The sequence below is a fragment of the Megascapheus bottae genome, chromosome 25 (genome assembly GCF_031878675.1).
Source record: "Megascapheus bottae isolate mThoBot1 chromosome 25, mThoBot2.hap1, whole genome shotgun sequence".
Lineage (NCBI taxonomy): Eukaryota > Metazoa > Chordata > Mammalia > Rodentia > Geomyidae > Megascapheus > Megascapheus bottae.
The window spans coordinates 4,446,705-4,464,965 of record NC_143533.1 but is presented as its reverse complement, the minus strand read 5'-3'; the positions used below and the strand labels follow the sequence as shown (position 1 = coordinate 4,464,965).

General features: G+C 45.0%; 1 protein-coding gene across 10 annotated transcripts; it reads left to right on the top strand.

Moving 5' to 3' along the window:
- The first annotated feature begins 962 nt into the window (after positions 1-962).
- Tmem219 (transmembrane protein 219) lies at positions 963-17,893 on the top strand. Of its 10 annotated transcripts, none has more exons than XM_090357970.1 (6): positions 963-1,114; positions 11,207-11,405; positions 11,503-11,692; positions 15,346-15,575; positions 16,848-17,017; positions 17,797-17,893. In XM_090357970.1, the coding sequence occupies exons 2-5, from the start codon at positions 11,241-11,243 to the stop codon at positions 16,983-16,985; spliced, it is 723 nt and encodes a 240-aa protein (XP_090214096.1). In that variant the 5' UTR covers positions 963-1,114; positions 11,207-11,240; the 3' UTR covers positions 16,986-17,017; positions 17,797-17,893. The 10 variants fall into 10 exon arrangements, with proteins under 10 accessions (XP_090214096.1, XP_090214099.1, XP_090214094.1 ...); XM_090357973.1 differs by having other exon boundaries at positions 11,204-11,405; XM_090357968.1 differs by lacking the exon at positions 963-1,114 and adding an exon at positions 10,080-10,184.
- The last annotated feature ends 368 nt before the right edge of the window (positions 17,894-18,261 follow it).

Below are 18,261 nucleotides of genomic sequence, written 5' to 3'. Positions count from 1 at the left end.
GTATATTATTGATGCTCCTGACAAGAGGGTATTAACATCAGAAGCAAGAATAATTTTCTTCTTTTTTAGTGAGACTGATTTTTTGAGGGGTGAAAGATGAAACAAAGCCTTACTAGTCAAGCTATATCATCAACCTAAAGAGACCAATGTTTAAAGAGTTGACACAAGCTGGCCTGTAATCCTAGCTACTCAGAAGGCTGAGGCCTGAGGATCACAGTTCGAAGCCAGTCTAGGCAGAAAAATCCATGAGACTCTTACCTCCAATAAACTACTAAGAAAAAAAAAAGTAATATATGGCTCAAGTGGTAGAGCACTAGCCTTGAGCACAAAGAGGCTCAGGACCGTGCCCAAGCCCTGAAATCAAGCCCTAGGACCAGCAAATACATATATCTATCCATCTATCTATATAGATATATATATGAAACAAGCTTGTGTGTGAGAATGCATATGTGAGTGATTCTTACTGTAATTATTTTTATCAGGATCTTGTGCTATTTTACCCTGAGTTAGCCTGATCCATGATCCTCCTTATTATACTTCCTGCTTGGCATCTGGGATTATAGACATGCTCCACAATGCCTGGCCTCTACAAAGCAAGTTTTAAACCCTCTGCAGAAAACAGGTCTGTGGATTAGATTTGGCCTAAGAGCTTCCAGTTTGCTATTTTTCCAGCTTGCTAAAGGTTAGTAGTTTTAGGAATAAAGCAAAATTATGCACCTAGATTGAGCAAGGGATAGAACACATCCTTCCAGGTGGAGTATTTTATTTAATGTTCTTTTCTACTAAGTCATTCAGCACTCTCCAAATTCTATTCATGCCGTGCCATTTGCAAGGTTTCCTGCTGTATGTTTGACTATAAATGAGGTCAAATCCTTATTTCACAGGAAGATGCTGATGCATACCCATTCCCTTCTCCCTGTGAGCCTGTAGCCATGGGAACTGTGATCAAGTACACAATAACACCTCCATGAACAAATCCTCGGGGAACAAAGTTCATTTTAATACAGCTGGCTTGACCACAGAGGAATCTGGGGGACTCTCTGGGCTTCTCAGCATTGTGCCGCCTCTTGACTTTAAGCTAGCTCCGGAGGAGGGAAACGTGGAACTGTCTCAGGTATGGACTTCTTACTGGGAACTGGGACTTGAGCCAGACAAAGAGAAGCAACTAGGAGCATTTTGAAGGTTTGTTGCTTTGGAGGAGAAAGCAGAAGAGGGGTGCCTTGTATTCCAAACCTGGGTTTTGTTGTTGTTGTTTTTTTTAAATTGGTTTGGGAAGTGTGTAGTTTGAACCTTAAGAATAGAATAAATTCCATCATCCTGCCTCTGGCTGGAATACCTTTAAGGTCTCTTCCAGCTCTGGAATCACAGGAGATTAGGGACACAGACCTGTAATGGTGCATTAGCCTGTTTAGTTGAGGCAGGGAGAGGAGAGCGGACAGAAAAAGCCCTAACTAAGGGATGGAGTTTCAACTCTATTGATTCACCTCCTTTTCTGAATCCCTGCCATTTCCTTCTTTCCATATTCCTTCCCTTTCTCTCTCTCTCCCTCTTTTTTTCTTTCTTTTTTTCTCTTTCTTTGCCAATCCTGGGGCTTGGACTCAGGACCTGGGCATTGTCCTTGAGCTTTCTTAAGGCTAGTGCTCTACCACTGAGCCATAGCACCACTTCTGGCTTTTTCTATGTATATGGTACTGAGAAATCGAACTCAGGGTTTCAGGCATGCTAGGCAAAGCAATCTACCCCTAGGCTACACTCCCAGTCTTCCCTGCCATTTCTTATATAATAGTATATCCTCCAGACACCAGTGGCTCACATCTATAATCCTAGCTACTCAGTAGGCTGAGATCTGAGGATCACAGTTCAGAGTCAGCCAGGGCACTAAAGTCTATGAGCTTTTTTTTTTTTTTTTGTGGGTCGTGGGGCCTGAACTCAGTCTGGACGCTGTCCCTGAGCTCTTCAGCTCAAGGCTACTGCCCTACCCCTGGGCTTGGGTGTTGTTCCTGAGCTTTCCAGCTCAAGGCTACCACCCTACTCATGAGCCAAGCCCCACTTCTCATTTTTTCTAGAGGTTAATTGGAGATAAGAGTCTCAGGCTTTGAATCTTGATCCTCAGATCTCAGCCTCCTGAGTAGCTAGGATTACAAGCATGAGCCACCATGCCCCACTAAAGACTATGAAACTCTTATTCCCCCCAATGAACCACCAGAAAACTGGAAGTGGTGCAGTGGCTCAAGTGGTAGAGTGCTAGCCTTGAGTTGAAGAGCTCAGGGACAGGGCCCAGGCCAGAGTTCAAGCACCACAAGTGACCAAAAAATTAATATATAATAATACATTAACATATAATATATTAATATATATTTATTATATCCTTCACCCTGAGCAGATTTCTGCCTTAGAGGAGTCCTGTGGGTCTTTGTTCCCACCCCACTCCTGGCATCCATGTCTCCTCTACTCTATGGGCCAAGATGTCCGTCTCAATTACCCTGCCTTGCAACATTCTCTAGGACAGGAGCTAGTTCTGACCCATGCTCCTCCCCCAAGTTCCATGGCTGCCACTAGTCCCTGGAGTCAGAATCATCTTCTTATGCTCACAGTATTAAGCCAAGCTTTGCTATAGAAGGAACTGATGACTTACAACATCATTTTAATGTATGTGTCTGTGCTGGTACTGGGGCTTGAAATCAGGGCCTAAGCACTGCTCCTTATCTTTTCCTTAAAAGACTAGCACTTGAGACATAGCTCCACTTCCAGTTTTTTGGACTTTTCTACCCAGGCTGGCTTTGAACCGTGATCCTCAGATGTCATCCTCATGAGTAGCTAGGATTACAGGCGTAAGCCACCATGCCAGGCGCCCCCATTAGCAGTCTAACAAATTCCAGTGTCTTTGCCATGGTTTGTTTACAAAGCCATGGTCCCAGACACTTCACAGGGGGTCAGGGGCCAAAGGAGCAGTGTTTTTCTTGCCCTTCTGGTCCTTTTGCCTAGAACTGGCATCTTCCAGTCATGGTGAGATTGAAATCACACCCACAAGCATCAATTCACAAAGAAATCTCCATGAATGTACTCTGTTTCTTACTCCCTGTAATCCTTATATTCCTTCCTTCCTGTCCATTTCCAAAGTGTCTTTTGTTAATTCTGTTATCTTTCTTATGAACATGAAGACTGGGTGAAGGCTCAAACATCCTCTTTCTCTTCACTAGAATCCCAGTATCTTGGCATCTAGAGTTGCTCTATTAATATTGTGTTGAACTGGTAAAGGTAGAAAAGCACAGAGAACGAAGCGGGAAAGGATTGACATTAGGCTGAAGGAGTGTTAAAGAGCAACCTTGAACTTGCTCTTTTAGGAAGCAAATACAATAGGAAATGTGGAGGATGCACTGAAGAGAGGCGACAGTGGAGGCAGCCAGGATGGATTAAGCCAGCTACAGTATTCCTGAAGAGAGATAATGAAAGCCCAAAGTAAGGAAGATTCCTGAGACAATTTTAATGATGGATGGGAATGTGTGTGGGAGAAGGGCAGAGGGGAGAGTCAGGGTTAAGTTTCCTGCTTAGGAGATGGGGATAGAAGGCTGTTACTGTTACCTGAGACGGCGATCCAGTAAGAAGAGAATAGCTAAGAAAAAAAGAATAATAATCAGCTCAGTGTTTTAAGCAATCGTAAGTCAATTACACTTAACACACAATTTGCCACTCTACCCATTTGCAAGTGCACAATTGGGTGTGGCACTAAATACATTCACCTCTGTTTCATTCTAAAATACTTTCATCACCCCAAAGGAAGCCTCAAACCCTGCTAAGCAGCCATCCCCTCCCTCCCCCACTCCTCCCCTGACGGATCTATTTGGCATGTGGGTTGATTTGTCTCTCTAGGGTATCTCACAGCAATGCCATCATATAATATAGTGGGATTTTACTTTGTTAGAATAGTGTTTTGAAGGTTCCATGTTATATCATGTAATAGTAGTGGTTCATTCTTTTTCCTTGTCTTCATTTGTGTATTCATGCATGCATGTATGTCTGTATGTGTGTATGCATGCACGTATGTATGCATGTGTATATGTACATATGTATTTTGTGCCAACCCTAGGGCTTGAACTCAGAACGTGGGTACTGTCCCTGAACCTTTTTGCTTAAGGCTAGCATTCTACTTGAGCCAGAACTCTACTTGCAACATTTTGATGGTTACTTGCAGTTAGGAGTCTCACATACTTTCCTACCTGGTCAAACTTCAGACTGTAATCCTCAGTAGTCTCCTGAGTGGCTTTACTGAGTAGGTTTACAGGTGTGTATCACCAGCACCTGGATCCAGAAGTTTTTAATCTTCCTAAAACGCAACTTTATACATCTAAGAACTAATTCTTCATTACCATTTTCCCAGCCTGCCTTTTTTTTTTAATTTTTGCCATACTGGAGATTAAACTAGGCCCTCTGGTGTGATAGGCAATTGCTTTACCACTTTACCCACATCCCAACCCTTTGTTTTTACATGTATATATATTTATTAATATATTTTATTGTTTTTTTGGTTGTTTTTTTTTTTTGCCAGTCCTGGGCTTGAGCTCGGGGCCTGAGCACTGTCCTTGGACTTTCTCAAGGCTAGAGCTCTACCACTTGAGCCTCAGCACCACTTCCGGCTTTTTCTATATATGTGGTACCAAGGAATCGAACCCGGGTCTTTGTGCATGCTAGGCAAGCACTTTAACCACTAGGCCAAATTCCAGGCCCTATTTTATTGTTTTTATAAAGGTTATATATATAGGGGTTACTAGTTTACAAGTCAAATAATATTTCTTGGGCCGGGAGTTTGGCCTAGTAGTAGTACTCTACCACTTGCCTAGCATGCATGAAGACCTAGATTTGATTTTTCGGTACTACAAACATAGAAAAAAACCGAAGTGGTGCTGTGGCTCAGCTGGTAGAGCACTAGAAAGCCCAAGGACAGTGCTCAGGCCCTGAGTTCAAGTCCCAGGACTGGCAAAAAAAAAATGTCTCATGAGCCATCTGGCCCAGGCTGGCTTTGAACCATGATTCTCAGATCTTAGCCTCCTAAGAAGCTAGGATTACAGGCATGAGTCACCAGTGCCTGGCTCTGTTTTGTTTTTAAGCTGGCCTCGGACTTGTGATCCTTCTGTCTTTACCTCCTGACTATCTAGTATTAGAGCTACAACTCACCTTGCTGAACTCTCCATCCTACTTTTGGATTCTATGAATTTTTGTTCCCTAGATGTCTCATGGAAGTGGAATCATATAGTACTTATCCTTTTGGTATAAATATTCTCTAAATCATGACTCAAAATCATGGCAATAATGTTAACTTTGTTGAAGCTTTCTTTTCTTATTAATGCCAAACAATATTTCATTGTATGTATACACTGTATTTTGTTTATCCATTCATCTGTTGTTAGACATATGGGTTATTTCTGCTTTTTACTATTGTGGATAGCGCTTCTGTAAACATCAATATACTTTTTCTTTGATTGAACATCTTTTCAGATTTGAGGTAAATGCTAAGGAGAATTGGTAGGTCACATGATAATACAATGATTAATTTATTGGCGTGCTGCCAACCTGTTTTCCATAGCACAGGTAACATTGTACACAGCCCTGATCCAAGGCTTTCCTGATCCAAGGGTTTCATTTTCTCCACATTCCTGCTAACACTTGTTCACTTGTTATTTTCCATCTATCCAGATAGATAGATAGATAGATAGATAGATAGATAGATAGATAGATATCTAGTAAGCTGGGTACAGTGGTTCATGCTTGTAATCCTCACTACTCAGGAAGTTGAGATCGGAGGATCATGATTCAAAGCCAGCCCAGGCAGGAAAATATTTTTATTTAACTTGTATAAAATTGCTTTTCTAGGAAAATTTTTATCTACAAAGCAACAGTGTTTAGGATAAAGATCAAGAAGGCATGAGGGGCTATTCCTGTTCAGCATTGATATAGTATGTTTCTGCCACAATTTAGGAGGGAAAAAAAAAACTAAGAAAAATAAAAAAAGAATCAGGGACATCCTGATAGTTACTCAGGAAACAGATCCAGAAGATCACAGTTTGAGGCTATCCTGGGTAAAAAGTCATAAAGACTCAGTCCAAATCAATAGCTGAGTTTAATGGCATATGCCTCTCTTCATAGCTATGTGGAAATTATAAGGAAGTGCAGGCTAGCTAGGGCACACACAGGAGACTATATCCCAGAAATAACTAAAGTGAGTTGAGTATGGCCCAAATGGTAGAGTACCTGTCTAGCAAGTACAAGGCTTTGAATTCAACTTTGAGGACTCTACCACTTGAGTCAAAGCATGACTGCTGGCTTTTCCTGATATTTTATTGGAGATAAGCGCCTCAAGGACTTTTCTGCCTGGGCTGGTTTCAAACCATGATCCTCAAATCTCAGTCTCCTGATTAGCTAGGATTACAGGTCTGAGCCATCAATGTCTAGCTGGATTTGAACATTAAAAGAAAAAAAAAAGTTGGCAAATATGGTGTAATTGCAGCCCCTAGGTAGGACAGACAAAAAGACTATGGTTTGAGGGCAGCTTGGGCAAAAGTCAGTGAGACTCTTATCTCAAAAACAAAGCTATAACTAAGGCCTAGTGGTTCGAATCTGTAATCCTAGCTACTCAGGTGGCTGAGATCTGAGGATCAAGATTCAAAGTCAGCCTTCACTGAAAAGTATGTGAGACTTTAATTATAATCAGTAAAATGCCAGAAGTGAAGGTATGGTTCTAGGGGCAAGAACACCAGCTGTCAGCAAAACAAACAAACAAAAACTAAGCAAGAGCATACATTTCTGAGTTCAAATCTCAGTACCAGAGGGTGGGGGGAGCTGAAGCTAGCCTCACATCTATAACCTTAGCTACTCAGAGGCTGAAATCTGAGAATCACATTTCACAGCCAAGCAGACAAATCCCTGAGACTTATCTAAAAAAAAAAAAAAAGCCAGAAGTGAGCCAGGCACTAGTAGTTCACAGCTGTAATTCCAACTACTCAGGTTGCTGAGATCTGAGGATCGTGGTTCAAAGCCAGCCTGGACATGAAAATCTGTGAGACTCTTTTTTTTTTTTTTTTTTTTTTGGCCCCCTTCTCTCTCTCTTTTCTGGCCCCGCTAGCTCCGGCCACCACTCGGTTGGGCTCCGCTTGCTCGCCTCCGCTCTCTGTCGCTTGTTGCAGTCTCGTCTCTGTCACTTCCGGCTTGGTTGTGTCTCGTCTCTGCCACTTCCGGCTTGGTTGTGCATGTGGGATACCGAGGAATCGAACCCGGGTCCTTGTGCATGCTAGGCAAGCACTTTAACCGCTAGGCCAAACTCCCGGGCCCTCTGTGAGACTCTTATCTCCAGAAAACCAACTGGAAGTAGTTCTGTGGCTCAAGTGGTAGAGCAATAACCTTGAGCTGAAGAGCTCAAGGATAGCATCCAGGCCCAGAGTTCAAACCCCACAACTGACAAAAAAAAAAAAAAAATCCAGAAGTGGAGGCATGTCTCCCTTAGTAAAAAGGCTGAGTGAGAGTACCAGCATGGAAATAGTATGTGAATTGTCTTTTTCTAATGATTTCAGATGTAAAGCATCTCTCTCTTTTTTATTTTTAATTAATTAATTTTTTTTGCCAGTCCTGGGCTTGAACTCAGGGCCTGAGCACTGTCCTTGGACTTTCTCAAGGCTAGAGCTCTACCACTTGAGCCTCAGCATCACTTCCAGCTTTTTGCTATGTCTGTGGGGTACCGAGGAATCGAACCCGGGTCTTCGTGCATGCTAGGCAAGCACTCTACCACTAGGCCAAACTCCCGGCCCACTCTCTCTTTTTTAATGTATCTATTCAGGTTCTTTACCAAGTTGTTCGTTTGTTTTTGTTTTGTTTTGTTTTGTTTTTTCCAGTCCTAGGTTTGAGCTCAGGGCCTGAGCACTGTCGTTGGACTTTCTCAAGGCTAGAGCTCTACCCCTTGAGCCTCAGCACCACTTCCGGATTTTTTCTATGCCTGTGATACTGAGGAATTGAACCCGGGTCTTCATGCATGCTAGGCAAGCACTCTACCACTAGGCCAAACTCCCAGCCCCTCGTTTTTTTGTTGTTTTTTTTTTTAATCAGATGCATACTTTTCAAACATTTCCTCCAGTTATGTGGGCTGCCTGTTGAGTTCTTCCATGCACATTAAGGATTTTTCACCCTACTCAAAGGTCATGACAGTCTTTGGAGAAGCCATTAGATCATGTATATAAAGGTTTTTGTGGTGTTAATTTTCAGGGGTTATGGTCTAGAAAAGACATGATCTTTTTTTTTTTTTTTTTTTTTGGTTAGGCATAGTGGTTTATCCCTGTAATCCTAGGGACTCTGGAGGCTGCTGTGATGTGCAGGAATTCTGTTAGCTCAAAAAGTTCCCAGCCAAGGCTGGGAGTTGGCCTAGTGGTAGAGTGCTTACCTAGCATATGCGAAGGCTGAGGTTCAATTCCTTGGTACCACATACATAGAAAAGCTGGAAGTGATGTTGTGGATCAAGTGGTAGAGCACTAACCTTAAGGAAAGCCCAAGGACAGTGCTCAGGCCCTGAGTTCAGGCCCTAGGACTGGAAAAAAAGAAAAAAAAGGTTTCCAGCCAGGCCAAAAAGTTCACCAGACCTGGCCCCCTGCACCCCAATCGCAACCAACAAACAAAAGTTGAGGTGTCACCCTACTTCTGAGGTCAATAGGAGACTCAAGGTCTAAGCCTAGCTGGGAATAATTACAAAAAGGCTTGAGGGGGTGTGGCTCTAGAGACTTGCCTATCAAGTGCCAAGTCCTGAGTTCAAACCCTCAGTGCCACCACCACCAAAACAACAGAAATATAATATCAGTCTTAAGAAATCTGATTCCTTTTGAGGCTGTATTTGCTCAATGCTGGTTGTGTGCTTCTGGGCACTAGCATTTCTCCCACACTTTACCATTTAAGTGTCCCATTGAGATAGGATGTGTGTGTGTGTGTGTGTGTGTGTGTGTGTGTGTGTGTGTGTGTGTATCCTGGGACTTTGAACTCAAGGCCCAAATGCTATCCCTGAGCTTCTTTTTGCTCAAGCCTAGTGCTCTACCACATTGAGCCACAGCTCCATTTCTGGCTCTTTTTTAGGTGGTGAATTGGAAATTAAGACTCTAAAGGACTTCCCTGCACCGGCGAGGCTCAAACCCTGATCTTCAGATTTCAGACTCCAAAAGTAGTTAGGATTACAGACGTGAGCCACAGCTGGCATCCAGCAGATTGTCCCTTTCAAAGGAGTATTCTTACTCCCCCTCCTCTCCATAGTTAATAGCTTCTGCGGGGCACAGGCAGACAGGATTTGATTGATTGATTGATTGATTGATTGCCAGTCCTGGGCTTGAGGTCAGGGTCTGAGTACTGTCCTTGGGGTTTCTCAAGACTAGAGCTCTACCACTTGAGTCACAACACCACTTCCGACTTTTTCTATGTATGTGGTACCGAGGAATCGAACCTAGGGCTTTGTGCATACTAGGCAAGCACTCTACCCCTAGGCCACCCTCCCGGCCCGGTGGACAGGATTTGAACTCAAGAGTTCCTGGCTCTTTCGGGTAAGATGATCTCATCTCTAAAATGTGGGCCGGAGGAGAATGTGCATCTTTGCGGATCTGGGATCTTATGCATTTTAGGGAGTCATAAAAACCAGGGCCCGGGTCCGAGGTGTAGATATTAAGCAATTTTTTTTTTTTGGATGCAGAAGAGCGGGAAGGGTTTGAGGCCCGGAAGAACAGATTCCAAAAGTCCGAGTGCCACGCCACCAGGCGGACCCCAATTCCTGCCTCGCAACCTGGGTGCGGCTGGGCCGTACTATTGGGCGCAGGTGGGAGGAGCACTGTTGAAAACAATGCCTGCGACGAGGTTACCGTGGACACCCTTCCGGCTCGTCTCTGCAGAACGACCTCAGGGATTTCCAATGTAGCTAGCCAGCGTGGCCTGGCTTCTCTCGGTGTCCTCCCCTTCTCCGGCGTTTCCCTCCTTTTCCCCCGTTCCCCCCTACGTCGCATTTCCTAATGGTACGCTCCCACCTAGCCTGGGAGCGGCAGGCCGCGTGGCCACTGCGCAGGCGCATCCCGCCACCGAGCGGGGAGGGGAGGGAGCGAAGCCTGGGACCACGCCCCTCTGCCGCTCCAAGCGTGACGTCGCGGGGGGCGCCGGCCTCCGCCCGGCCCCGACCGGTGAGAGCGAGCGGCGGGCCGACCCGACGCCGCGCGATCGGGAGGGATGCGGGTGCTGAGCTTCTTCCGGAGAGGGGGCGGCTTGGGGCAGGAGGGGAGGCCCGGGTGCGGCCCGCCCCCCCACCACCATTCGGACCCTTCAGGCTCTGCCCTTTTTCCCTCCTGTTGCTTCCTCCCCCACTTTCCTGATGAGCTGGGACTCCCGGGGCAAGAGAGCTGGGGGGCTGAGCCTTTGTGACACCTGCCATTTCCGTGTCTCCATTCACCCCGTAGGTTTAACTCCTGTTCATCGACCTCAGCTTGGTGTGTGGGGGTAAATTACTCCACTTTAGAAGCAGGAGGTGGGTCCTTGGCCTTACCACGCCTCAGTGCTAAAGCCACCGAGCCTCAGTTTCCCCGACCGTAGTTTTCCCTTGCATCCTCTGTGGTTTTTGAGGATCTGTATGACACCAGGAGAGAGGACATCTGTTGAATTCCTGAATGGCTAAGTTCGTGCAGGCTTGTGCTGTCTGGCATATGGAATCCTCCTTCTGACTTACTGATCTTAGAACTCCCATTTTACGCAAGCTGGCAGAGGTTAACCGGCTTGATTTGACATAACCAAAGATTCCCAAGGGAGATTCACACCTACCTAGCTCATGAGCTCCCAAATGGGGATCTTTTAGATAATTCTCTTGTCTGAGTTCTGCTTAGATCTAGTCTCCCACCAAAACCTAGCCCCAGAACAGCTGCTTGCTTCCTCTTTGTCCTGCTGAGAATTCTCCCTTTCAAGTTCCCTTTGCCAGAACAGAATGCTCAGCTCTGCATCTGCCTTATTTTAGAAGTGAAAGACAGCAAGAGAGTTTAAGTAGTACAGGGAGATAGACTTTTGGTATCCACAGAGTCTGGGATTCTAGATCTAGCTGTGCTAGTTATCTGACTGTGGCCCTGGGCTTTTCTCTGCGCTTCCTTTTGCATAACATGGGTGAGTATCACCTGACCAGTAGGCTCTCCTCTAGTTCTCCCTTGCTGTCCTCCAGCAGGCTCTCCGTGGAGGCCCAGACTCCTCTCCTTCCCATGGGCAGCTGCCAGGCGGGGCACAACCTGCATCTCTGTCTGGCCCACCACCCACCTCTGGTTTGTGCCACTTTGATCCTGCTGCTTCTTGGCTTCTCAGGCCTGGGTCTGGGTGGCTTCCTTCTTACTCACAAGACTGGTCTTCGCAGCCCTGACATTCCACAGGTAAGTGCTCCACTGCTTACCCTGCCCTTATAAGTCTGCTCTTGCCCCTGCTGCAGATTTAAGCTCACTTGTGGTCCACTTTTCTTTTTGCTCACAGGATTGGGTCTCCTTCTTGAGATCTTTTGGTCAGCTGACCTTGTGCCCTATGAATGGGATGGTCACAGGGAAGTGGAAAGGGCCTCAAGTCGTAGGCTTACTGACTACCTTGAACTTGGGAGATGGTCCAGACAGGAACAAGACTCAGACATTCCAAGCCAAAATCTCTGGTAGTCAAATGGGATTGAAAGGTGAGATCAGGGAGAACTGCTGGGTGTGTGTGGGGGGAGGGGAGGAATGCGGGCAGCATCAGAATACTCAGGACTGGTTCCTGCTCACCTTGGGTTCTAACCCTGTGCCTTCGTCACTTCTGCTGTAATAAGGCCTAGATACTTTCACTACACAGTTCACCCACAATGTGAGCACTTTACATTTTGTCTTTCTCCTTTCAATTCTGAGGCCCTTTGATTCTAGCCTTGGAAGTGTGATGAGATAGGCAAGGTTTCATTCACTGTTCTTTTCTCAACCCTGTAGCAATCTCCTCTTAGGGGCAAAGCATGATCTGTCCAGGCTTGAGTTCTGGGCCTGGGCACTATCCCTGAGCTCTTCAGCTCAAGGATACCACCCTACCCTTAAGCCATAGACCCCTTTGCAGTTTTCTAGTGGTTAATTGGAGATAAGAGAAACTTTAGTGCCCAGGCTGGCTTTGAACCTCAGATCTTAGCCTCCTGAGTAGCTAGGATTACAAGTGAGAGCCACTGGTGCCCTGCTATTTTTATTTATTTATTTATTTATTTATTTATTTATTTATTTATGAACTCAGGGCTTCAGCACTGTCCTTTGGCTTTCTCAAGGCTAGAGCTCTACCACTTGAGCCACACAGCACTATTTTCAGTTTTTTCTAGGTATGTGGTACCAAGGAATTGAACCTGGGTCTTCATTCATGCTAGGCAAGCATTCTACCATTAGGCCAAATTCTGGGTCCCTATTTTTACTTTTTAATTTATTATTATTTATGTATTCTTCCAGTCTTGGGGCTCAAATTCAGGGCCTGAGCACTGTCCTTGGGATTTCTCCAGGCTAGAGCTTTGCCACTTGATCCACAGCACCACTTCTGGCTTTTTCTATGTATGTGTTATGGAGGAATCAAACCCAGGTCTTCATGCATGCTAGGCAAACACTCTACCACTAGGCCAAACTCCTGGCCCCTGTTTTTCTTTTTTAAAGGGTCACACTGTTGGTCAACTACTGGTGAGGAATGTGTCCAGATATAGGAAGACAAGTTAGGAGGTGACTGCAAATAAGAGATGATAAGAAAAGCTGAGTTAAGACAGTGATGTGAGTTTTGAGACACTAGAATTCTGGAATTGACAAGATTTGGCCACTGGTTTATTTATGTAATAGTGGAGAAAGTTGTCCTATAGAATTTTTTTTTTTTTTTTTTTAATTTTGGGGTGAGAGCGGGCCGGGAGTTTAGTCTAGTGGTAAAGTGCTTGCCTAGCATGCATGAAGACCCGGGTTTGATTCCTCGGTACCACATGCATAGAAAGAAGCTGGAAGTGGTGCTGAGGCTCAAGTGGTAGAGCTCTAGCCTTGAGAAAGTCCAAGGACAGTGCTCAGGCCCTGAGCTCAAGCCCAGGACTGGCAAAAAAAAAAAAAAAAAATTGGGGGGTGAGAGCAGGTGCTGTCCTTTAGTATTTTTTTTTTTCCCTCAAGGTTGCTATTCTACCAGTTGAATCACAGCTCCACTTATGTGTTTTTGGTAGTTAATTGGAGATCAGAGTGTCAACAGACTTTTCTGCCTGGGCTGGCTTGAAACCTGGATCCTCAGATCTCAGCCTCCTGAGTAGTTATGATTACAGGCCACCAGCATGCAGCCTTCTACAGTGTTATTCCTGAGTCAAATAGCATGGCCCTTTTGTTTTTGTTGTTTTAGACAGTGTCTCATTATGTAATCCAGGCTGGCCTTGAACGTGTGATCCCCTAGCTTCAGTCTCTTGATTTTTGAGATTACAGGCATGCACCACTGTGTGGAACTTGTTCATTGATACTTTAACATAACTTTCATTGTTTGGAAGTGTGTGTGTGTGTGTGTGTGTGTGTGTGTGTGTGTATGTGTGTGTATGTGAACTTAGGGCCTGGGTGCTATCCCTGAGCTTTTTTGCTCAAGGATGGCATTCTATTACTTGAGCCATAGCTCCAATTCTGACTTTTTGGTGATGATTAAAGATATGAGTGTCCTAGACTTGCCTGCTTAGGCTGGCTTTGAACCACAATCCTCAGATCTCAGCTCCCAAGTAGCTAGGATTATAGGCATGAAAGTAAACCACCAGCAGCTGGCATTGTCTTTTTTTTTTTTTTTTTTTTTGCCAGTCCTGGGCTTCAGCTCAGGGCCTGAGCACTGTCCTTGGACTTTCTCAAGTTAGAGCTCTACCACTTGAGCCTCAGCACCACTTCTGGCTTTTTTCTATGTATGTGGTACCGAGGAATCGAACCCGGGTCTTCCTGCATGATAGGCAAGCACTTTAACCACTAGGCCAAACTCCCGGCCCCTGGCATTGTCTTTTATGAGGTTTATTGCCCTTTATTAAGGCTTTTAGGTTTTATGTCTTTTGTGGGAATAACTTCTTCACTGTAAAAGTGGAAAATAGTCTTCTTTATTTTTTCAATAGCGTTTTATTTTTGGTACTAAAATTTGAAGTCAAAACCTTGTGATTATTTTCTTTCAATACTTGATTTTCTTTTTTTTGGCCAGTTCTGTCCCTGGACTTTCTCAGGGCTAGAGCTCTACCACTTGAGCCTCAGTACCATTTCCGGGTCTTCATGCATGCTAGGCAAGCACTCTACCACTAGGTTAAACTCCCAGCCCAAACACTTGATTTTTTTTTTTTTTTTTTTTGCCAGTCCTGGGCCTGAGCTCAGGGCCTGAGCGCTGCTGTCCTTGGACTTTCTCAAGGCTAGAGCTCTACCACTTGAGCCTCAGCACCACTTCCAGCTTTTTGCTATGTATGTGGTACCGAGGACTTGAACCCAGGTCTTCGGGCATGCTAGGCAAGCACTCTACCACTAGGCCAAACTCCCGGACCCTGATTTTTTTTTTTAAGGTTTGCATTGTTCTTTAATACACATGGGTTTTATTTTATAGTGCAAGATAACAGTCTGTTTTCAAATGTTTTTCCACATGGAAATTGTCCCAAGGCCACATGCTGAACAGGTCATCCTTTTTCCTACTAATTTAAAACAGAATGGGAACCTTTTAATGGAGTTTGATACCTAGTGGAAAACTGTGCTTTCTTAAAAAGAACAAATCAGTTTATACAAACTGACATTAGGCAGAGTGCATCTCCTGTGTCTCTGTGTGACTGTAAGCTAATTTCAGTCCGTTTGTGTGTTCAGTGATGCACAACTATTTTCATCCTTGGTGCTAAAGTATGTAGAGTTCTTTATTGAACAGCCATCAATGCCCAAATACCTGGCATTATAGAAAGTCTCAGAGCCAGGCTCTGGTGGCTCATGCCTATAGGACGCTGATCTGAGGATTTCAGCCCAGGCAGACTTCTCTCTCTCTCTCTCTCTCTCTCTCTCTCTCTCTCTCTGTCTCTCTCTCTCTCTCTCTCTCTCACACACACACACACACACACACACACACACACAAGTACACACTCCAACCAAAACCCTGAAATGGCACTGTGGCTCAAATGGGAGAGCGTTAGCATTGAGTACAGAGTCTCAGGCTCAGATATGTATCAGTATGTTCTGAGATCGTCTCCTGAACTTTTTGCTTGGACTACTAGCCTTAAGCTTTGATTCTCCTGTCTCCTCATCTCAAGTAGTTGGAATTAGAGGCCTCAATCACCACACCTGACTCTACGTCTTACTTCTTTCTCTTCCATCCTTCTTTTAGGATCTTCTGCAGGAGAGGTAATCCTCATCACAGCCAGAGTGGCTCCAGAAAGGACTCCAGGAACCTGTCTGTATTTTAGTACTGGTCCAGGAATCCTGCCTTCCAGTCAGCCACCCATAGCCTGCTCAGAGGAGGGAGCAGGAAATGTTACCCTGAGCCCTAAGATGGATGAGGAGTGTGTCAGGGTCTGGAGCCACGAAGGCCTTGCACTCACCAAGCTGCTCACTTCGGTAAGAGCCTCAGGTTGATCACTTGGTTTTATAGACTCCCATTGCCGAATGCTGTATGTGGAAAGTACCAGGTGGGAATTTTACCTAGTGGAAAATATCTAGACTTTACAACCCTCCTTTAGAAGCTGTGTGGCCTAGAGCAAGAATCTGTACCTCTCTAAGCCTCAGCTGCCTCTCAAAAGAGAAGATACTACTCCAAATTCTAGCAAATAAGGATTGAATGAGGATGATTGTCCAAAATGCTCAGCTCAGTAAAGGATACCTAATAGGTGTGATACATGCCAGTTTGACTGTCCTTAAGCAAGATAAAACCTGAGTTGTACCTCTAAGAAATGGTGCAGCTGTGAACAAGAGGCAGAATGGGCTAATTGCTGTCATAGAGATATAAACAATAGTATTATACAAACACAAAGTAAGGAGCAATTAACCCTAACATTTATAGAATGCTTCCTGGAGAAGGTGGCACTTAAGAACGAATCGTATACAGTAGCTCATAAGGTACAAAGTGTTTTTAGGTTCATTATCTTATTTGATCTTAAAATAACCTTTTGAGGTTGGTGCTGTTAGCCCATTTTACAGATGAGGAAACAGGTTTGGAGAGAAGGAGTTAATTGCCTGAGGCCATACAACTGGTTGTGTGTCAGAGCAGGGGCTGTAATCCCCGCCTTCTCACCTGCCATTCTTAAAGGATGAGGAAGTGCTTGCCGTCCAGGAGTCTGGAGTGGGAAGACACTGAGGAACACGAGCCCCTGGATTGGGAAGAATTTAGCCTTTGGGGACACTACATGCTGAAGGGTTTAGGAGTGGCCTAGAAGAAGCCTGTGGGACTGAACTGGAGGGGGCACTGGGAATCCCAGGGGAGGATGCTACAACTGGACACTGAAGGACCTTCAAGGTCCTCCCTGGTGCTGAGTGGAGATGGGCTGAGTGAACGAGGGCGAGCAGCTGGGAGATCGTTGCTACTTTTCACTCATGCTCTGTTAGCACAACCTTTCAAAGGTGGAGAAGAAAGAATGTTCCTGGCTCAAGCAGTCATTCTGGATTTTGTCCATGGCTGGGCAGGAGAGCAGTTTGTAAACCATTGAGGCAAATGTTAACTTGTCTCAGAAGAACATTTTTTTTCCCTTTAGCTTCTCCCTAGATGTTGAGGAGCCTCTCCTTATGGAGTCTTGAACCCATCACTCTTGGGTTGGGGGCAAAATGTCTTCCTAAAGGGAAGACACTCTCCCACTCTCCATCATTTTCACCTTCCCTCCCCGTGCCTATTCCTAGGAGGAGTTGGCTCTGTGTGGTTCCAGGCTGCTGGTGTTGGGCTCTTTCCTGCTTCTCTTCTGTGGCCTTCTCTGCTGTATCACTGCTAAGTGCTTCCACCCACGCCGGGAGTCCCACTGGTCTAGAGCCCGGCTCTGAGGGCACTGGCCTAGTTCCTGCCTTGTTCTCAGGTGAGGATCTTCACTCCTGTAAGAACAGGGGAGGGGCTGGGAGTGGCAGTTTTAACTGGGGTAGAGCCATTCTTGGAGTCCATCCTTAAATACTGCTTACACCAAAAACAACATTCATCCTCTTGTTTTAAATTATGAAATAGTTAACACTGAACTAGGAAAGTCAAAAGAAACATTAGAATATGCTTGGCAAATTATTATAGACACTTGTGAAATTGAATATTCTCCCATGGTCCTTTGCTTTCTGAGATGTCCTCTCCTCTCTCTCCCTAGGAGTTAACTATCTTACTTTAGAGGAGCAGAATGAAGGGGTAGGTGGAAGGAAGACATATTGGTGAACTAGTTTATGTTAGTTCATAAAGGGAGAAAGTATTTCTGCAAAAAGATCTTATTAGATTGGTCTAATCTATCTTGAAAACTGCACATGATGCATCCTCTCTTAAGCTGTCTTCAACTTCAAATGGCCTCAATGTTCTAGGAAATTACCCTGGGAGAAATGGGAACTGCTCTGGCCAGAGGAACTGGAAGCTCAAGATCAACTTCGTTAATTTTGCTTTGGGTTAGAACTCACTGACTAAAAATGATATTGTGGTTTCAGCCTTGAATTGGGGGAAGGAAGGATTTCTGGCCCTTGGCAGATTCCATAGTTGGGCAGTCACCCCAATGGGATTCAGTGCCCACATCTGGCTAGTTGTCACTTCTGCTTTTTCCTCAATGTCTTCTCACCTCAGAGCTGCCCCTCAGAACTCTGTTTTGTGTTTTGTTTTTGTTTTCTCCAGGTGTGAATCAGCTTCTTGGGCTTTGGTTGAGTTGGAAGAAATGTACAAAAAGTGAAGAGCTGGAGAGTTGGGGGGAAATAAAAGGCTTTTTTCTTTTTTTAACTTTTTTTTTTTTTTCTGCCCGGTGTTGCCAAAAGTTTAAGGTGTTTATTCCCTGGGTGAGGGTGAGAAGTTTAGGGTAGCTAGGCTTAGGTTTGGGAACTTTTTTTACTTTCGGCTTTTTTTTTTTTTTTGCCTGGGGCTTGAACCCTGGGCCTCAGGCAACAAACTTGTGCTTTCTCAAGACTAGTGTTCTACCAATTGAGCCACAGTACCACTTCCGGCTTTTTCTGTGTATGTGGTACCAAGGAATCAAACCCAGGGCTTCCTGCATGCTAAGCAAGTACTCTACCACTACAACCGCCCCTGGCTTTTAAGACAAGGTCTTGCCCTTGTATCCTTGGCTGGCCTTGAACTTGAGGTCTC